The following is a 19,503-nucleotide window of genomic DNA, read 5'->3' on the forward strand; positions in this document are numbered from 1 at the left end:
GCACCAAGATTAAAACATGATCAAAATCTTGAAAAACCATTCCTGTGTCTTAAAATGAGAAGCAATTTTTCTTCGGCCGGATGCATTACAAAATGTCATTTGCGTTATGAAAGAAATGTCGTATTTTTTGACGTCTAGACGAACAAAGAAAACTCGTATTTACATCCTTTTTGTCCTCTCATACTGTCAATGATAAGATATATTCCAGGGGATTTGCGTAAAAGCTTCCTTTGTCGTTAAAACATCATAACATTTGTGGTTCTTAATGCGCTCTTGTCTCGTGAACACAAGAACACAGACAGGTCTCCACTTGGGTAGATCTAAAGACTTGACACGAAGAATGTGTTAGCCTTTCCTGAGGTGGTAGAGTGACAAAGCCAAGAAAAATAAGGTACTACAAACTAATGCCAAAGGCATTTGTCCTTTTAGAGTTCCGGTTCTTTCCATTTAGGATATGTTCTTACTTTTCGTTGCTAAATCTTTACGAAAACCCTCAACAATCCATTTTTATTTCCAACCAAACAAACTCAATTTTTAACAAGTCTCTACGGAGCGTCCAGGTATGAACACTTCGAATTTTTTCATGAATGCCCGTTGCATCCTTGTTGATAAACTTATGATTTCAATTCATTTACCAACATAATTAAAATTGAACAAAAAGAAAAACACAGACGTGAAATACTGATGACAATGACGGATATGCTCTTTGTTACAAAAGAAGCGTAATAAACCTCGCGAGCTCAGTCTTCGAGTTGATTATCCGCTTAAAGAAAAAGTATCACTGAAAGACCCTTAAAACTCCACATGTTGAATATTCAGCCATTTTGCAGGAAAAGGTCTGAAAGGTCGCAGCTTTTCTCTGGAGAGAATTGAGAATTTCTCTTTCACGGTTTTGGTAATTACAGTGCCATCCAGATTTTTTTTCATTTGATTAATTTACAACACATCGTTTCATGATTTTAGCATCATCACGATTGTGGAGAATTTTACTTTAAGAACATTAAAACGCTCATAGTTCTTTCCCTTTGAAAATTGATAGCAGATCAAGTCTTTTATCGAAGCAAATGTGCATGCCTTCCTGATTTCACTAGTAATCTTTAGTTTTAAAATGAAAAAAGTAAAGCTGAGTGTCATACAAAAAATGTCGTAATTAGTCCCTATTGTTCCTCCAATCCCCTTTTTGCTGTCCTCTTTGCCTTTCCTTCACCATTTTCACAACCTGCTTCCCAGGACCTCTCCCTTAGCTTCTAGGCCGGGGAGCCAAGGCAGAGGTCCTGGGAATGATGTTTCTTCACAAAGCGATGTCTCAGTTTTCCATTGGCCGCGGCACGTGAGCATCTGAATTAAGAACAGCTGATTTTTGCATTTTTTTCTTGGTATTCAATAAGCAAATCAATATCTTTAATAGTGGGCGATTTTTGTTTTCAAACCTGACTCGGCCCTCACTGAAACTGAAGATTAAACCACCATTGGCTAAATTAATTTGTAAAGTTTCATTATCATAAACGTCCAGTAATTTCCTCTAGCCACAAAATTTATCGTTTCTAATGTTTGCCGACCTTTTAGATCATTTATATCTCTATTTCTTTTCTGCACCCATAAACATTTTCATTCGTTCTCCTTGCAGTGTTAATTGACAACCGCCCTTCCTGCGTAGCGGTGAATTGGAATTATTGAGTGAGTCACTCTCATTCTGTTGTAATCTGAGGATCCTTACTGATAAGTCCAATGGTTTCTATCAAGGCTTCGTCGGCGGTCGCAATTTCCTGTACTGTCTCTTTTATTTTCCCTTTGACATACACTTTGTGGAAAATTATAATAGACATTGCTTTTAGAGTGTCGTAAAACAAATTAAAACAGATTCCACAGTAATTACTTCGACCAATCACAGCAGGTACAAACAGCGCAATGAACCAATCCAAATTCGTAGAAATTCCATGAAACTTGCTCAAAGCGTGGGAAAATTTGCGCGTGCAAGTCGAAATTGGTTTTGTTTTTCCTTTTTATTGGTTGATAAACTGGCGCGAGATTTTTAAACCAATCACTAAAGCGTAGCAATTGCAATCGCGTAATTACTTTCGACAGTCAATTGAAGACAGCTCTAATATATAGCAAGAAAAGATAACTTTGGTATTGTTCAAATTTTTAATACTACCAGCCCTGCCTCTTATCCAGACCTCTATCAGGTTATGCAAATTACCACCGTAACCTGCTATTTCAACATATCTGATATCTTCTCTAAATTAACGATTATCGTTAATTTTTAATTGTCTTTGAATTTGCTATTATCGTTAGTTTAGGACACTGTGTCCCAGGACTTGTGGTAAAAGAGAAAATAAGAAAATAAAAGTCATATCTGTGGACTGGATTTGAAGTCGAAGTTTCAACTCTTTAGGAACCGCATTTTGCTTGAAGTCTCGAATGCTTAAAATTATGTAACATCAGCTGTATCTTCAAATAAAGGCGAAAAAATCCGAGTCAAGAAGTGTTCCCTTAAACTTAAATAAGACAAACGCTAACGTTATTATATTGTTAAATGTATAGTTGACGCAAATACTAACCAGGACAGAAGCTAATTATTTTCAGCAGGAGCCGATACAACGTAATCAAATCTACGTTGTACCGGCTCTTGCTGAAAATATTTAGCTTCTCAACTTGTAATTACACCGATCAGATCAAGCCACTGATCCAACGTACACCGATAGGAAGATTGTCCACGATTCAAAACCCTTAATAGGACTGCCGGATTCGTGATTCTTAGCAAAACAGAGCCTGCATCTCCTGGACATACTTATGGGGAGTCTGGGATACTTTTTAGTGACGAAAATCGTTTAAAGGGGCGATTTAGACAGTACGATTTTTTGCTTACGAGTTTCGCTTACAACTAGCAGTACATCATTGCTTGCGGCCATTTACATGTTCACTTCTCGTGACGGTCTGTTGTAAGGGTCTCCCAGGTCTGATTTATACGACACAATAATTTCTGTTGAAGTCGCAGCTTAAAGTAAGCTAGCCGTGGCGTAGGCTTGACGCATACGGAAGTCGCAAGCAAAAACCGCACCGTCTAAATTGCCGTGTAACCACCCTTACGTTCAGCATTCAGTTCTTACGTTCAGTATTCAGTTCTTCCCAGAGCAGTTAACCTCTGCCAGCTGTCGCCCGATTTAACCCTAAACTTATCGTTTCCACAGAACCATGAAACCTGCAAAGAAGTTGTTTCCTCAGATTTCACTACTGCTGATCACCTTATTAGCCTGCTACACGATGGTGACTGCAAATACCAGTGAATGCAAACCAAGGCTACATCAGGTCGACGTGAAAGTGGTTGGCTGCATCAAGAGGACAGTGCCTTTATATCAATGTACAGGAACCTGTTCATCAGAGGACAGCCTCAACAGGAGAGTATGCCGGTGTTGCAAGCCAGTCAAGTCGACTAAAGTACAAATAGAAATTTTTTGCACAAAAGGAGATAGCGATTTCTATGTGCACACCCATGAAGTGCAGGAACACAGCCATTGTACATGTTCGAGATGTTTACTCCTCTGAAAAATTGCAACTTAAATTACAAAATCAACGATACTACCTTGTCAAAAAGAAACCTTTAAGGGTATTCTGTCATTTCGAAATCAGTTAACAGTTATAGTGACGACAACTGAAAGTCGATGACCAATTAAAAGAGTATTCCTATATTTATTTTAACACAATTTACATATTCAAATTTTGCTTAAAGGAAGCTTATTTCTTTCAGTTAATTACTACCCAAGTAAAGTAATAAAATTTTAAACTGAATCTATGCCCATGGTATACCGCTTCAAATGTTCTTTATTTTCCAATATGATCATGAAGAAATCCTGATCATGCGAACAGGAGATGATCTCAGGTATTCATTTGGTGGTCTAGTTTTCGAGAAATTCTTGATTCAGATCTGATCCCTCAAAAGGAAGTTTCAGTAATAAACTTTTCATCACCCTTTTGTTTTTTGCTAATAATACATCCGACTGATAAGCAAGTCAATATAATAAGAAAATCATCGTTATAATTCCATTTAAGAAAACTATCGATTTCTATTCAGTGCAATCGAGTTTTCATGATACACTACAATGGACTTGTTTTCACGAGCGGTTTTTCAGGTCGCTTAGCGAGTGACAACCGAAAGTTCCGTGAAAACAATTCCTTTTTCAACTCGCTTAAAGTTAAGCAAGTCGGCAAATTTCAATAGAATTCTCATTAAATTTAAGCCACCAAACCAGGTAGCTTAAGCGAGTTGGCAATTACTTTCCTGCCAATGAGGAATCGTTTGCGGTTATTCAAATAGGTGTGCCATTTTTATTATTTTTATTATTGTATTGGCACGTGTTCTTCCCTCATTTAATCTTATCCGTGAAAACAAGTATCATTTTTATGTCGCTTAACGAAGTGTGCAAACAAACCACTTTCTAATTTCAGGAATGTTAAGCGAGACAACGGCTGTCGTGAAAACACGGCCCGCCAATGATAAGGGAATCTTTGCTTCCATTTGGTTCATTAAAATACGAGTTTGCTCATAGAAGGCAGAAGGCATCATGTTATTTACAAATTACTTTAAAATGTAAAAGGTCGAAAAGGAAATGAAATTTTACAATGACTGCAAAATTCTCGCGCGCTCATTGGCTAATTTTTATTGTCAATAAGCGGACAGACACAAATTTATGCGATATTGACGAGATATTGGTCGCGTCAGCTTGAAGAAAATTGAAGTTTCTCTCATTTTTGTCTAGCGTTCTTATCGTGTTTTGACTTATTTTTGACCCCTCTGCCTTTTTGTTATTGTAAAAGACAAATTGATGTCAGTTTTTCATGGGTCTTTCCTGTTATTGACAATGAATTTCGTCATAACATTGTCATTGCAGTCTGCGGATCCACAGCTACTTTGACAATGTTATGACGAAATTCATGATCAATAACAGGACAGACGCATGAAAAACTGACCTCAATTTGTTAACTTGATAACGAGCCAGTTATTAGCCATTGAAAACTGATCAATTCTGGGGGAGCAAAGGCGCGCCAACGTTCCCATACATTCATCGTAAAATGTCGAATTTCAGTTCAAAGCATCATTACAGATCTGGTATATCCGGTTCAAATTTTCCGAGATAGCTCATTATGCAACGCACTTTGAAATACTCAGTAGTTTATTTCCGGCTGAGTCATTATGTACGTAAAGCATGATACATGGCCCAAGCGGCCAAGTCTTCGACCAAGAGGCGATTGCGATGTCCTTCAAGACCTTCAAGTCCACCAAGACCACACAAGGGGAACTTATTTTATCAAACACGTTTGTACGCGCCCGCATTTTCATTGTACGTAATATCTCGTAGTTTCACGTGATTCGGAAACGCCACCAGATCGCAACGCGCCAATCAGACTGACTAGAGTACTGGGTCATAGTATAAGCTACAAGGGACCTGGAGCCCGTTTCCCGAAAGTCCCGAAAACTTTTCGGGCCCGAAAAGCCATTTGTGAAACTGCCAACCGCTTGTTTTGGAAAGCCGATCTTTTAACATGTTTTCAAGCTAACTGAAAGAAACAAGTCTGTGAAGTTTGACGACTTAAATCCTCCCCGTTCTTGACATGATACAGAAGAAATTGTGACACCCGAAAATTACCCGTAAAGTTTCGCGACCTTCGAGAAACGGGCCCCAGGGACGGAAAAAGGCGCAGGGCCCTGCTAGGAACACGTACTGCGCATGCTCCGTGCGATGCGATCTTAGAGGATTTAGTCGCTGTTAAACATCCAAGTTATTTACAGCCAGAAAAGCAAACGCAAACAACAGATAAGATAAATTTTCTCTGCAAATTTTTGTTGCTCATTTTTTCCAATCTTCATTTTCTGAGTGCTCATGAATAGTGTAAAGAGCCCATATGATAAAATGCTCATTTAGTGAGTTTAGGGTCGGGCCAGACAGGAAAATATTTGGCCCTCCCACTCAGTCAAGAAGTACATAGTATTCCGGGACAAAACTGGTGTTGAAGTGAGAGTAAAGAGTAACGCGACACTTCGTGACGCTTATTGAAGTCCACGTGCGTTTCTGGACGTGTGTGGCGCGAGGCATCTGCAGCATGAGTACGAGAAAAAAGCAAAAATAGACACAAAGATACCGTCACGGCTTTTGTCGCCAGAACTTGTAACTCATTTATTTTCTTTCGTTTCTAGCTCGAGCAAATAGAACAAATCAGCTAAATCAATGTTGCACCCAATTCAAATTTCCCGGGGTTGAGATTCTTTGTGTATTGTTTTTGCATTATAATGTAGCATTCACATTTAAATGATATGAAAATACCTGGAACAAAAGGTTTTATTCCCAAAGGGTTTGAATTGGGTACAACATTGAGTTAGCCGATTAGGTCTATTCAAGTAATTGCTTTTTAGTAAATATGTATATAACCATCACAATCAGCTTTTGGAGAGAAGAAAAAATAGCGTCGAAAATGCCCTCCTATTTCATTTGTGGGTAAAACTGAGGCACTACAGTAATTGCAACTGTCGTAGCATTGCAATTGTAACCTCATTGGTGATAAGTTTATCTCCAACTCTTGATACATCAAATGATTGGTTTATATTTTTTTGATCCACCTTAAAAACAAGACAATGTCCATTCCACTTTAACCAACAATCGTGGCTAAGAGTTCATATGGGATAGAAATCTAGCACTTCACGTTACACTACACTCTCTTCAGTTAATTCTGTTTAAGATATAAGTGCTACACGGCCAACGTTTGTATAAACGTAACCTTTCCTTGTACTTGTACATGTTCATTGCCGTGTATTTAACATCTTCAGTTCCCACGGCCTGCTCCCGTCTGACCTTGTAGCTCAGTCGGTAGAGCGGCGGAGATCTAACCCGAAGATCGTGGGTTCAATTCCCAACCTGGTCAGAGTTTGTCTCTGTCCTTGTGTGGGCCCAGTTCCATCAGTAGGGCTAACGCTCACATGGTTCATATGGGATAGAAATCTAGCACTTCACGTTACACCACACTCTCTTCAGTTAGGAGTTCTTGAGACACCTTCAATAACTTGAGCGGAAAAACCGATTCAATTAAAGATGTGCCTTATATTTTATAATACTTCCCCTCATAGCGGCCTCTGAAGGGAAGGGGGAGAGGATTATACCCGTGTGTTACCTCAGAAACCGCTCGTGCATTATTGACTTCATTGTCCCAATAATTGTGTCCGAGATCGTAAGTTTAAAAAATCAAGAAATCACGCATGCGCGGTATAATTACTGTTGCGAATTAAATTGTGAACAAAAACTAATTCAAAGACTGGGTAGTACGCTTTCACTTTGTTTGACGTGCAATGACTCCCGGCAATTTAAAAGTCATCTCTGGAAGAGAAAGAGCTTCGAATTTCATTTCGAAAGCTGTGGATCTTAATGTGTCCCTGGCTTGTTTAGGTCCATGTAGTCACTTTTCTTAAAGCGATCACTGATGTTTGTAAACTCCACTCTTGGTCATCCTATTTGCTTACAGAAAAAAAACTCTTGGAAAAAAACTTAAGGTTGTTTTCAAAATACAGGAGGGCTTATTTCGCAAATTGGACCAGAAAGTCGGAACCATAATATATCGAGAGCAACGACCCCGTAGAATTTCGAAAGCAACCATTACCGACTGATTGTTTGTCAGGTTTGTTTATAGCACCAGTTGTGTAATTTGCGCTCACTGTAAAATTACATCACAGTCTTGGAGTGTTAATCAAATATTACCAGCTATTTCGCTACTCAGTGTTGAGGTCACAAAATCAATTTTGAGCTGTGTTTTGGAGAAAATCGCCATTTTTTGAAGATTTCTTCCACGCTGAAGTCGCAGTAATATTCTGCGGGCTCCTCGAATGAACGGTAAGCTAAAAACAATTTTTGTGCTAATTGAAACGGGCTTCTTGGCCTGCTCAAGTAATATATGATACAAGAATAAAAGGAGTTGTCAATAACCTTTCTTCTTCAGGTCTAAATACTATTAATAAACTATTGATGTTTGATATGTAATCACTTATTGGCTCGAGTTGAACTTGCAAAAATTTCGAAACGAACAGTTTGAAGCAATTTCGGGTTTCTCTACAAAGCCTTGTTTGTCTTGTGGCACTACTGTAAACTGGACAACCGGAACAAAATATTTATAAATGATTTAACTTCGAGCAGGTCTGCCCATAAGTCAAAAATTTGGCTGGGCTTCACCGTAAAGTCAGATGAAGCAAAGCCATATCGCATTATATAAAATAAGGTAACAAACTATTGAAAGTACCGACAGCGCAAAGGAATTAATCTCTCATTTTTTTCCGAAGAAACTTCACTTTGTCGGGTATGAGGGCCATACGCAACGAGAAAACACAAACAAAACATAACCGATGATTGTTATGGCAGTTTAATTTGAGCCAAATTATTGGTGCTCTTCTGTGTTTAAGTACCGTCGCAGGAAATAACATAAAGAAATTCAACACACTCTTTCACGTTCGATGAGAACAAGAGGCTAATAACTTCAAACAAAATAAGTGTGATTTGCGAATTAGACTACCACAGGCCTTCTACCTGGTGGCGCGCGCGGTTGTCTGTGATTTCGAACACCAGAGGTAGTTAAAAATAAGCATTTTTTCATATTTGCCACCAAATATTCAGTGCAGATTGGCTTGCAAAGGAGAAAAGGACAGCAAAGCTTGTACAACTTTGGCTTGCTAACCTAACGTTTGGTTAAAAAGATCAACAAGACGACCGGCGAGATAGGTCAATTAAGAAATACTTATAATACGCGATCACAAAAACGGAAGAAAAAGAAAGAAAGTGAAAGGTGGGTAGGGGAAAATTAGTTTAGGAGGTATGTTTCGAAAGAAAGTCTTCCAAGTTAATTTTAGTTCTTTACGCCTGAAGTTTCGTTGTTGGTCAATCGACGTTGATAGGCTACAATTTCTCAGATCCCTTGTTCTTGCAAGGTAAGTAACAGATCTCTAGAATTAATGATAAAAATGCCATATGCAAAGATATACTGAAACAACAGCGAACTATTTCCACCAATCAACTAAATTAAATGTCTTGGCTGAATTTTCAGGGATGCGTCTCTGTCTCCCATTGCTGCTATGTGTGATTGTTGCTGCGCAGCATTTGAAGGCAGATGCGAAGCACAGATTGGACCTCCGACTTCGTCTCGGAAAAGCGCTGTTCCGAAGAGCGAGAGAGATCAACGAAACAGCGCAAGTGAATGACGACAAAAGAGAAGATAGTGAAGGCGACCTAACGGAGCAGGAAAGGGAACGAGCTCAGGAAGTAGACACAGCCGAAGATATTTTCGTCGGTTCCGGAAATCATGTGTTCGAGAGCCAAGGAAAGTCGGATGCTTCCGATTCAAAAGGAGAGGAAACTTCAGGTGACGAAGACATTGCAAGCGATGATGAAGCGGAAGACGATAGAAGCTCAACTTCCGGAGATGGTGACGAAGGTGATGAAGATGACGATGACGAAAAAGAAAATAGCGATGATGATGATGATAACAGCATACAGAGGAACAGTGAAACCACGGAAGAAGCATCTTCAGAAGGCGTTGATTCCAGTGGTTCAGCATTGATGGAAAACGAGAGCGCGTCAAGACGATCCCATGATACCTCTGGTTCAGGTTCCGGAAATGAGGATCAAGCAGATAGCGAAAGTCAAGAATCCGACCAATCGGAATCAGTGGAAAGTAGCACAGAGGGTTCTTCACAAGATACTTCCAGCGGTTCTGGGAAAGACACCAACGTCTTCAAGAAGTCTGAAATTGAGGCTACTTCGTCTGGTGAAAGCGAAGATGACGATGAAAGCGGTAGCGCTGAAATAATCAGGAAGGGAATCGAGAGCTTGAGCAAACTTCTGAAACCAGTGGCTAGCGGTTATGAGTTTGAGCTGTTCAGCGGGAAAGCGCCTAAAAACGACAAGGAGAGCGAAGCGGAGGGCGAAAGCGAAAAGGGGGAGAGAAATGATTCCGAAGTGACACACGTCAAACAATGCAAGAGGGTTTGTGAAGATCCAATGACTTATAACGAATGTGCAGTGCCTCGCTGCGATTACAAGATGGGAACAATCAAAGACTTATGCATTTTCTTGTGTAAACACCAGACACCTGTCTGTAGACAGGAATGCGAATAGGATACGCACTTTGGTACTCTTCATATTCGCAATGTGAATACAAATGATTATGGTTTAGACGAGCCACACAGCGCCAGCCATTCGATCCAAGCTTATGGGACTACGTTTAAAGAAAGTGGTCAGGTAAAAATCCATGAGAAAGATAATTATAAAATAAATAATTTTTTTTTTTAAGAAAAGGAATTAAACTTTCAACGCCTCAGTATAGGCAGGGAAAGTTCCACATGCAAGTCAATTTAATAATCTCAAACGAAAGTACTAAAAAAGTACTTCTTGGCTCCATCATAAGGTCAAACTTTCCTTCGACGAGGAAAAGCCTATTTTGTATCCAGGCAAAAGAATATTAAAATGGCAGCTATTTTGGAATAAGGCGTATATCACTTAATATCAGACCTTGTACTGATAACATTGTCCAAGTAATTTTACTTAACAATTGACACAACGGTCACGGTTGTCAAAGCTTCACGGATTACGGACTGAAACAATTTGAAAAGCTATCTGCGCGGCACCAAAGCCAGACGGAATTTGGACCTAATGAAAAACGAAAGCCAACCTGGGAATAATACGAGGTTGAGAAATGAAACGTAGGAATATGAACAACGACAAACGTTTAACACAAATGTGGGTACAGGCGTGAAATGAACATACCCATCAGTAGTTGTTGCTCCTTGTGAGTTATTTCTAAGCAATTTAGAATTGAAACAGTTCGTTTCACAGAGGTAAAACTGGGCTTTTTGGCATAGATGGCGGCCAATAAGTGGCTCTTTTGAATGCGTGTAAATTAAAAGAACTATATCTTCATTTTAGAGCAAATTCTCTTATTTTAATTTTGTCCGCGTTACCGAGGCTAAATCATTGATTCTTTTTTAGTGATCTGAATTAGCTCAAGGAGGAAATAATTCTTGACCGCCATTTATCTATAAGGTCTATGGTCTTTGCTACCAACAGGTCTGTACTGTGGACAATTTCCTTGTTTCAAAAGGGAAGTAGAAGTGGTAGATACAAACATGGAAACAGAATTCACAAAAAAAAAGCTATTACTGTTGTGTGTGGGTAAAACAACCTCTTAGACCCATCCTATGATTATTAAAACCAGATCTTGTTTAAAACTAAGTAATCACGGCGATTTAAGGGATTAGTGCAAAAAAGGGAACTTTCATGTGTTCAACTATACTCGCAAAAATCTAGCAAATCTCTAGTACTACGGAGGAGACAATTATATTTAAGCACAGGGGAAGGAAGCAAATTGGCAATTACTGTAGGGCCATCTAATCTTTTGCTCAAACCGTTTTCTCTATGAAAACCTAAAGAGCAAAAAAAAAAAAAAATGAAAATCTTCCAATTTTTAAATATTTGATCATTTTTAAGTGGTGTGGTACATTTTGATGCAAATATAGAAAAGGATTTCAGAAGTGTTCAGTTTGACAACAACCTGTTACTTGAAATTCAGGTGGTCCATAAAACGTGTAACCGTCACCTATGGTGGCTGTTTTTGAAACTTTAAACGCAGGGTACAGAGAACCTCAATTTGATCATTCAAGACAGTTTTTTGCCGAGGGTTTTCTTGCATTGCTCCAGAGTAAAATTCACCCGGGCTCCATTTGAGGGCTCTTCTTTCGGCAAAGAAGAGCAGAATGGTGGCTTTGATAGAGACCACAAGAAAGAAATTGGACTTTTATTTTACAAAGCCCAAATGTCCGTCGAACGTTAGACGATATACTTCTCGAAGTTCTTTTTTTCATGGTATGCTAAAAAAAGTAAACTCCTCTGGACCCTGTTGCTAAAACTGCGACCGAGTTCGCTCAACATATGTGACACATATTTTCATACGAAATGTTAGTAACAGTTACGTATGCATGGTATTGTGTTTTTTTACGAACATTAATGATGGAGGAAAATACAAATTACTTCAGTCGCAAGAAAACTTCATATGGATAAATAAAGACTGATTACAATTTACTCTGACTGGACTCTGATCTGACCGTGGCTAAAATTATTTAATGACAATTAATTGTTATCCCTGGCATTTATCCGCCACAGCCAGGTGGGACACTTAATGGCAAATACATAACGTCGCGTTAGACAACCGACGTGAAGATAACATGTCACCCTCTACGGTAACTAATAACTAACCATTCTCAAACAAGTACTTTGGCGTAAACCGAGCAGATTATGACTTAACACTACGAACAATGTACCTAAGGGTGCGTTCGATTGGGAAATCTGGATTTCTCAATCGGATTTTCCCAATCAGATTTCAAAAAATCTGGATCTTGGGATTTCCAGTCGAACACAAAATCTGAAAACGGATTTTTTCGTGGATTTCCTATAATTGGGAATCCATGTCAGGAAGCGTTTCACTTAATGACTCCGCGACGAAATCGTCTTCAGATTTTGTGTTCGATTGGAAACCCGAAGATCCTGATTTTAACACTGATCTAAATCCGGATTTCCCAATCGAACGCACCCTAAGGAACATGAACGTACAGTTTTTGTATACTAGTTTGGCCCGCAAGTCGTTAAGTTTGTTATGCAAAGTATCCCACCAGACTATGGGGGATCCATTCTGGAAACAACTGCATGGTTTCTGTCATTTTTAACACGTTCATGCGCAGTAGACTGCGTTTGTAATAGTATGGAGATGTGTAAACTCAATATCAGTAGACAATGGGTCTCGCACCTTGACACACAACAATCCGTACAAATCCCATCAAGATAACAGACTGCAACTCGGCTCACAGGGACATGATTTGTCATAATTCATCAGATGCCTAGAGTCACAACTGCCAAAACGCATGACTTTCAAAGACTTTTGATCAATTTAAAAAGATATCGCTCTCAGACTGCGAAACCTCCTGCGGTGATTGGCACTAAAAAGTGGTCCAGTTTACACAACAGAAAATAAAGAGACAGATTTATACAGGGTTTAACGAAATGAAGATTTCCTATCCGTATTGCACATTCACGGGTTGGTTGACACTGATAATAGAATGAAATCAAAGACGGTTTGCCTTTTATGGTTAAGGTCCCTCTTAAAAATGACTGCACGACTCTCGTCTCTCAGACCAGCGCGTTCCAAGATCAAGAGAGACGTAATTATAAACAAACTGCAAAGGGATACAAACTTGCCATGAACATCAAAACAAAGTCGTTGGGCTTATATTAGAAACGGCAAACTAATTCAAGTAAAATCACTCGGCATTTAAATGCACCAGCAAGCGCGGACATGAATGTTTATTAAACTGAAATTTGATCAAAGAACACGGTCAGAGTAACAAGTCAATAAAAGTCAATACACAACTTGATTGGACGAATAAAAGCAGATTGGTCCATAAATTTGCACCCAAAAAGGCCTCCACGAAAAATACAAAAACACTTTTATCTCGCTTTTCAATTTTAATAATAGCCGATTTACTCCAATCGGACACTTGCAAAACCTTTTGCTTGACAAAAATCTGGAATGTTAATCTCTGGTACGTCTTTCAATACTGACTGCTTTGAACCTGAAACAATGGACTCAATGTGCTCTTCGTTGAGTGCGTGGGCAGGCCTTGCGCCAGCGGAATAATTTTCAGCGGATTCTCTACTCAAAGCCTGCCCATTGCCACGTTCTTTGCTTTCTGTTGTCAAAGCTTCAACTTTATCTTGATCACCAGTTGTGTAGTTTGTAGTTAATTTGCTGTGTGCAAGAGCCTCGCTGCTTGTGACGGGACTGCTTGGTGCAGTGTCCTCAACTGTAGTCTCCGTTGAATTCATTGATGAGGGGGACAGTAGATTGTTTCCACCTTAGAAAAGAGAAGGAAAACTATTACAAAGTAGACTTAACCAGACTTCAGCTCAATAAAGTAAAAGATTCAATTTAAAAAGCAGTAGCCAAATAAGCACAACACGATTAATTAAGGGAAGAAAATACTCACTTTCATTTGCCTTAACTGGCAAGGATTCAAGGAAATGTTGGCCCCCAGGACTCAGAATATCGGAAGACGAGAGACGAGGTCTTTCAGCCTCTCCACAATCTCCAGGACTTCGAGTTCCCACCAAAGTGGAGTCCGCTGAGAATGGCTCAAGACGACCCTGCGATTCAACCCCTTGTAAACTCGGACTTCCTGGCATGGGCCCTTGCGGTAATTGCGCTAATTGATAAGGAGTGCAAAACGGTGCAAACAGGGTGAAAGGCATTTGAAGTTGAGTTTGCCAGGGAACAAATGGAACAGCCGTATACAAGGGGCGATTCCACGTGGTGTTCACCGAGGATAAGCAGTGATTTGTAGTATCGAAGGGTTTTTCCTTCGCAGCTTGGTTGCGGTTTAGTGGCTGTTTTTCTCCAGTTTTCTTTGAATAGATCTGCCTTTTTACGTGAAGTAATAGATCTGTAAGTAACGAAAAATATCTGTCATTGTCAAAGGAACAAAGCGTTTGGTTCTCGCAAGGCAATAAAAGGCGAGTAATCCTCTGCAGGCTTTTCAAAACCAATCTACATAACTTCAACCTTTACTTGAATGCGAGACTCCATGAATGTGAAACCTAGTTCTTCAGTAACAGTTAATGACAAATTGGATAGATTATACAATCCGCCTCGGGTCCATTTTATTCCGAAAAGCTTGGCTACTAAGCATGGCATCGACCACTCAAGCAATAGAGGACTTTTTCCGTGTTTCCCTAGCCTCATCTAAACACAAGGGGTAGTTGGGAGAATTCTCGACAGTTATGCAAACCCGAGGCGCAGTCGAGGGTTTACATAATCGACTCGAACTCTCCCAACTCCCCCGAGTGTTTAGATGAGGCTATGGAAACACGCAAAAAAGTCCTCTATTGCTTTTATAAAATATTTCTCAAAGATAATTCAACAAATGAAGGAAAATGCTGTTTTTTTTTACTTCTTGATTGAAACAGATTTTCTTGATACACACTCATATTTCCTACCAACCAATCCAACGCGCGTCTGACAATACATAACCAATCAAAATTCTTGTGATGTCACAGCCGTGTTTACCATACTCTCACTAACACAGCTATTGACCAATGAGAGTGCGGGTACTATCCTAATTATTTTAAAATGAAAAATGGCATCGCGACCGTTTAAGCCTGGTTTTCACTAGCGACGCAAGCGTAAACACAAAATTATACGCAAACTCAGTACTTTGATGTTCATTAGAGCCTTTTGTTAGAACAACAGACACCAATTAACAACAAGTATATTCGCTTGCGTGTGTTCCTTGTGCCTATACTTGCGTCGCTAGTGAAAACCAGGCCTTACGAACGACCAGCGGTTTTCGTTAATGGTTTACTGGGGGGTGGGGGGGGGGGGGGGGTTCAGTCTCGCGAGCTCAGAAAACCTGGCTGTGGTCATTGTTATTTAAGGTTTTTCGTTTACGAAAGGGAAATAGGGACTTTAAGATTTACGACGCGGTCATCAACGAGAGCGCCATAAAACAACAATATCATTGGTTAAAAGAGGATAAATGATCGTGCTGCACGTGCAGCACGCATTTTTAGCACAAATTCGTGCGGCGCTCTGCACAACAACGACGTGAAATCACCAAATTTGAGGTTTTGACGACAACGCAAGCGTCAATAATTCACTCAACAATCAATAACTTTATTAATGTGTCAGGTAGATCTAGCTTACATATACGTAAACTAATTGGGGACACCTAACTACTAGTGAATTAAAAGTTAAGAAGAAATATATTAATCTGATTCAAAATACTAATTATTAGTAGAAAGCGTTAAAATTCTCTGTTTTTGAAACTAGTTCCCTAAAAGTATCTTGACATATCAGTATCCCATAAAACCATGCTTCCTTAAAACCAAAGGTTGAAGACTAACAATAGGGAGCTTAAGCAACGACAACGGCGACGGCAACGAGAACGTCACAAATTTGCATATTTAGTAGGCAAAAACAATAGCTTTGCACGCCCTGCACGTGTGTTTTTCACTTTTGTCCATTTCATTGCCGTCGTCAGCAAAACTACAACGTGAAATATCCAAATTTTAGGTTTTATGGAAAACGTCAGTACTTGAGGATAAATTTTCATTTTCTGCCCTAAATTGAGCGCCGTTCCTACCAGCGTCATTTTTGAGCAACTACCACACCCCCATCATATTAAAAAAGTTGAAATATTAACGAAGCGATTACAATAACGCGAATTTATATTTTGAGATGACGTTCTCGTTGCCGTCGCCGTTGTCGTTGCTTAAGCTCCCTACTAACCCTAACCTAACGCTAACGATCCTGCGAATGTTACTTACGTTTTACATGCTTCCGTCGCAAGAGAAAACCAGCCTTAACGTTTGCAGAAGAACAAAAAACCGCCCCATATATTTTCAGTTTCCCTAGTCGTTGACGTCTGAATTTCACTAATTACAGGTTTAAAATAAATAGACTGGTTTTTATCCTGCACGGCAAGTTGCATCTAACGGAAAGTCTTCTTTCTCACCTCGTCTCCCTTTGCGAAAAAACGCATGCTTGAACTCGCACCTTGAAGCCGAAGACAACACGGAAGAAGCTGTTCTCCTCGGATACTCCGTAATCTTACGAAATCCATACAAGTTCAACTGTCGAACAAAACTCGCAAAATTCTTCGTTTTAAACAGCGCGCTCGATGGATTGTTTAGAATCTCGGCGACAAATCTTTGATTACTCGGAATCACGATGGTCGTTCCCTGCGCATTCCAATTAATCTCATGGCATTTCGGATTATTCACAATCCACCACAACTTTTCTGGAAAACTGAGCAAACTTACATCAGGAAGAGATTCTGCGTTTGGGTAGGACGAAACACTCGCCATATTTACAAAAGGTGGAAAAAAATTCACTTGTCCGTTATTTTGTTTCCATGGAATTGCACGCGGCTCTTAATTCACGTCATTAACGGCACGCACCACCTCAACTCCTGATTGGCTAATAATTAGTTTAAGAGCGCGCGCTCTTGCGAACTTTTTTGGGGGAGCTTTCTCAAAATTCATATCTCTTAATGCAAGATGATTGGAGAAGGAAGAATATTATTTAGCTGGACAAATATTTGCTGTCACTAGTTCATGGGGGTCCTACATTGAAATGCACCCGAAATGTTAATGCTTCGGTCAAAGATGTTTGTGACTATGATCTATGATTGTCTCTTGCAAAATTGCCGAATACATCAAATGTTAAAGAGGCAGAACAGGTCATCAGTGATGCCAAGCTTGATTTATTGTTTGACATGGCTGGCACATTTCAGGTGGTTAAAGCTACCACTGATGTTGTGAACCTTATCCAGAAAACTGTCAACTGGTACGTTTTGCGAAGAGCACAGCCAGCTTATGACAGTTTCAAAGAGGGTCTTCATACATGAGCAGTCTTGGACTCAATTTTGCAATATCCACACGTGATGAGGGAAGCTTTCTGTTTCAAGCCTGAAACTTTGAGTGTGAATGACTTTGATTCCATCTTCTCGGTCGCACGTGCATGTGAAGGATCTAATAGAAGGGAGGTTGAGAGCCTCGTTCTCGCTCACTGACAGGACTTGATTCAAGACGGTGAAGAACAGTCTGCTACGGTAAGCCTGTCGGACATCCAGTTTTTTGTGTCAGGATGCAAACATTTACCTCCCCTGGGACTTTCTTGTGAGATATCGTTTCTTCATGAGCTAGAAGAAAATGCTGGAATGCTTTCTAGATTTCCTAAGGCAAGTACATGCTCTTGTACCCTTTATCTCCCTGGAGTTTATAAGACATACGTAGACTTTAAGGGAGCTATGAGCTATGCTGTTCAAAATAGCCGAGGAAGTTTTATGAAAGAGTGAACTTGCCTCACATTTCAAGACATTACCCACATATGTTAGAGATGAAATGGGTCTTCACAACATATAGTATGAACGTAACTCCAATTAAACACTGTATATCAGTTGAATAGAGTTGCTGGTTACAGCCACTTTGTCTTACAAGAAATGGCTTTTTACCTCTACCATGTTAGAGCAAGTTGCAGTGTGTTGCTTTCAAATTTTTACTTGCAAGCCAATCTAGTTAACAGTTTTGGTGTTTTGTTAGTTGAAAGGCAAATAAAACATTTGAAAGCTTGAGGTTTATGTCAATCTCTCTTGTCTTGTGGCATGGTAGGTTCCCTCTCCACTCCTCATTCAGCCGGAAGTGGGCTCAACCTTAAAACCAAATCTTGGTCCCTGTGACCAAAATGAAGAGTTCAGTCAAAGCAAGAGAGGATGAAGTAAGAGAACGGATCCCCATGCCTCCCATCATAGTTTTTAAAAATCTATTTTTCAGTTTTGCAAAGCTATTTAAGTTCTCGTTTCCAATGCCGCATATTTTAAATTTCATTACGTTATGATAACTGCCCAATCAACATATCTGCATACCTAAAATCAGATTTTAAAAAACTATGATTGGAAGAGGCCCATGTATCTTACCTCATCCTCTCCGGTCAAAGGGAGTCAGTCCCTGGGATACAAGACATCACCAAATAAACAATGTGCACGTGTGTTTTCACCAGATCAGACAGAACAAAGAAAGACAGGGAACCCTTCTTCCCTCCCCTTGCTCTCTCTTCTTACTTCCACCTGATCTGCACTTGGTGCCAATTATCCTAACTTCCCTCCCCACTTTTGCAAAAACAGTTGCATCAATTCCTTTAATTAACGACGATAACCACCACTTTGAGAATCTGACTCGAAATAACATTTTTAATTTCAATAACACTTAAATGAAATTGAACAATAAGAATTGAACAACAAGGATAAAGGAGTAATGCATATTAAGAATTATAATTTGTAATGCTGAAAAGGATATCAACTGAACATTTCTCAATTTGTACAAATGTATAAGACCACAATAGATGTCACTTTTGGTAAGTATATGCCATCAAAAATGTTAAGAGCAACATGTATGGAGCACAATATTTCAGGTTACAGGTACTGAATCTCATTCTAAAACTGTCATGTCAACTAGTTTCACTGAGGCCTTTCCAGTTGTGATAATTGTTATAATTCTGATATAGAATTTCCTACAAACTCAATAACCTGTTTGTACAGGTCTATTCTCGAAGTACTCACAACAGCATCTATCTCTTGACAAAAATTCTGGTAGAGTTCATCATTTAGAGGGTTGCAAATAGGGGGTACTTGAACAACTGTTAGTCTCGTGGGGAGGTTCACGGTCCCAGAATTTTTTGCTGTTGTGGTGTAAATGCCTGGCCAAACGCTCGCAACATTGCAACGCAACATCTTGAAACATTTTTGCATGATACTGCGACATGCGCTGAACGGGCCGGCCAAACGCGCGCAACATTCTCAACACTTTCGCGCAACATATCAATGTTTATGTGCCCCAGGCCCCTGGCGGGCAACAAGTGGACCTAGCGCGCATG

At 39.7% G+C, this 19,503-nt stretch overlaps 2 protein-coding genes and 1 long non-coding RNA gene across 5 annotated transcripts; 2 read left to right on the top strand and 1 right to left on the bottom strand.

The window, feature by feature from the left end:
• The first annotated feature begins 213 nt into the window (after positions 1–213).
• On the top strand, positions 214–3,793 carry LOC137984240 (uncharacterized). The gene is made up of 2 exons (XR_011119094.1): positions 214–391; positions 3,192–3,793. It is a non-coding gene; the product is annotated as an uncharacterized lncRNA (long non-coding RNA).
• A 3,940-nt stretch (positions 3,794–7,733) lies between these two features.
• LOC137984626 (uncharacterized) lies at positions 7,734–12,104 on the top strand. Of its 3 annotated transcripts, none has more exons than XM_068831826.1 (2): positions 7,734–7,874; positions 9,076–12,104. In XM_068831826.1, exons 1-2 carry the CDS (start codon positions 7,868–7,870, stop codon positions 10,143–10,145), a joined length of 1,077 nt encoding a protein of 358 aa, XP_068687927.1. In that variant the 5' UTR covers positions 7,734–7,867; the 3' UTR covers positions 10,146–12,104. The 3 variants fall into 3 exon arrangements, with proteins under 3 accessions (XP_068687927.1, XP_068687928.1, XP_068687929.1); XM_068831827.1 differs by lacking the exon at positions 7,734–7,874 and adding an exon at positions 8,183–8,256; XM_068831828.1 differs by lacking the exon at positions 7,734–7,874 and adding an exon at positions 8,502–8,817.
• Positions 12,105–13,556: 1,452 nt separating this feature from the next.
• LOC137984480 (uncharacterized) lies at positions 13,557–16,937 on the bottom strand. The gene is made up of 3 exons (XM_068831651.1): positions 16,586–16,937; positions 14,063–14,515; positions 13,557–13,930 (listed from the first exon to the last, which is right to left on the bottom strand). The coding sequence occupies exons 1-3, from the start codon at positions 16,935–16,937 to the stop codon at positions 13,557–13,559; spliced, it is 1,179 nt and encodes a 392-aa protein (XP_068687752.1).
• Between the last annotated feature and the right edge of the window lie 2,566 nt (positions 16,938–19,503).

The sequence above is a fragment of the Montipora foliosa genome, chromosome 14 (assembly GCF_036669935.1).
Source record: "Montipora foliosa isolate CH-2021 chromosome 14, ASM3666993v2, whole genome shotgun sequence".
Taxonomy (NCBI): Eukaryota; Metazoa; Cnidaria; class Anthozoa; order Scleractinia; family Acroporidae; genus Montipora; species Montipora foliosa.

What these genes read in the sequence shown, in the direction of transcription:
- LOC137984480 (XM_068831651.1), bottom strand. Translation starts at nt 16,937, where the DNA reads ATGGCGAGTGTTTCGTCCTACCCAAACGCAGAATCTCTTCCTGATGTA. An exon ending in TTTTCGCAAAGGGAGACGAG is followed by an intron (nt 14,516 to 16,585) that starts GTGAGAAAGAAG and finishes CGTTACTTACAG; the next exon opens with ATCTATTACTTCACGTAAAA. An exon ending in GCCAGTTAAGGCAAATGAAA is followed by an intron (nt 13,931 to 14,062) that starts GTGAGTATTTTC and finishes CTCTTTTCTAAG; the next exon opens with GTGGAAACAATCTACTGTCC.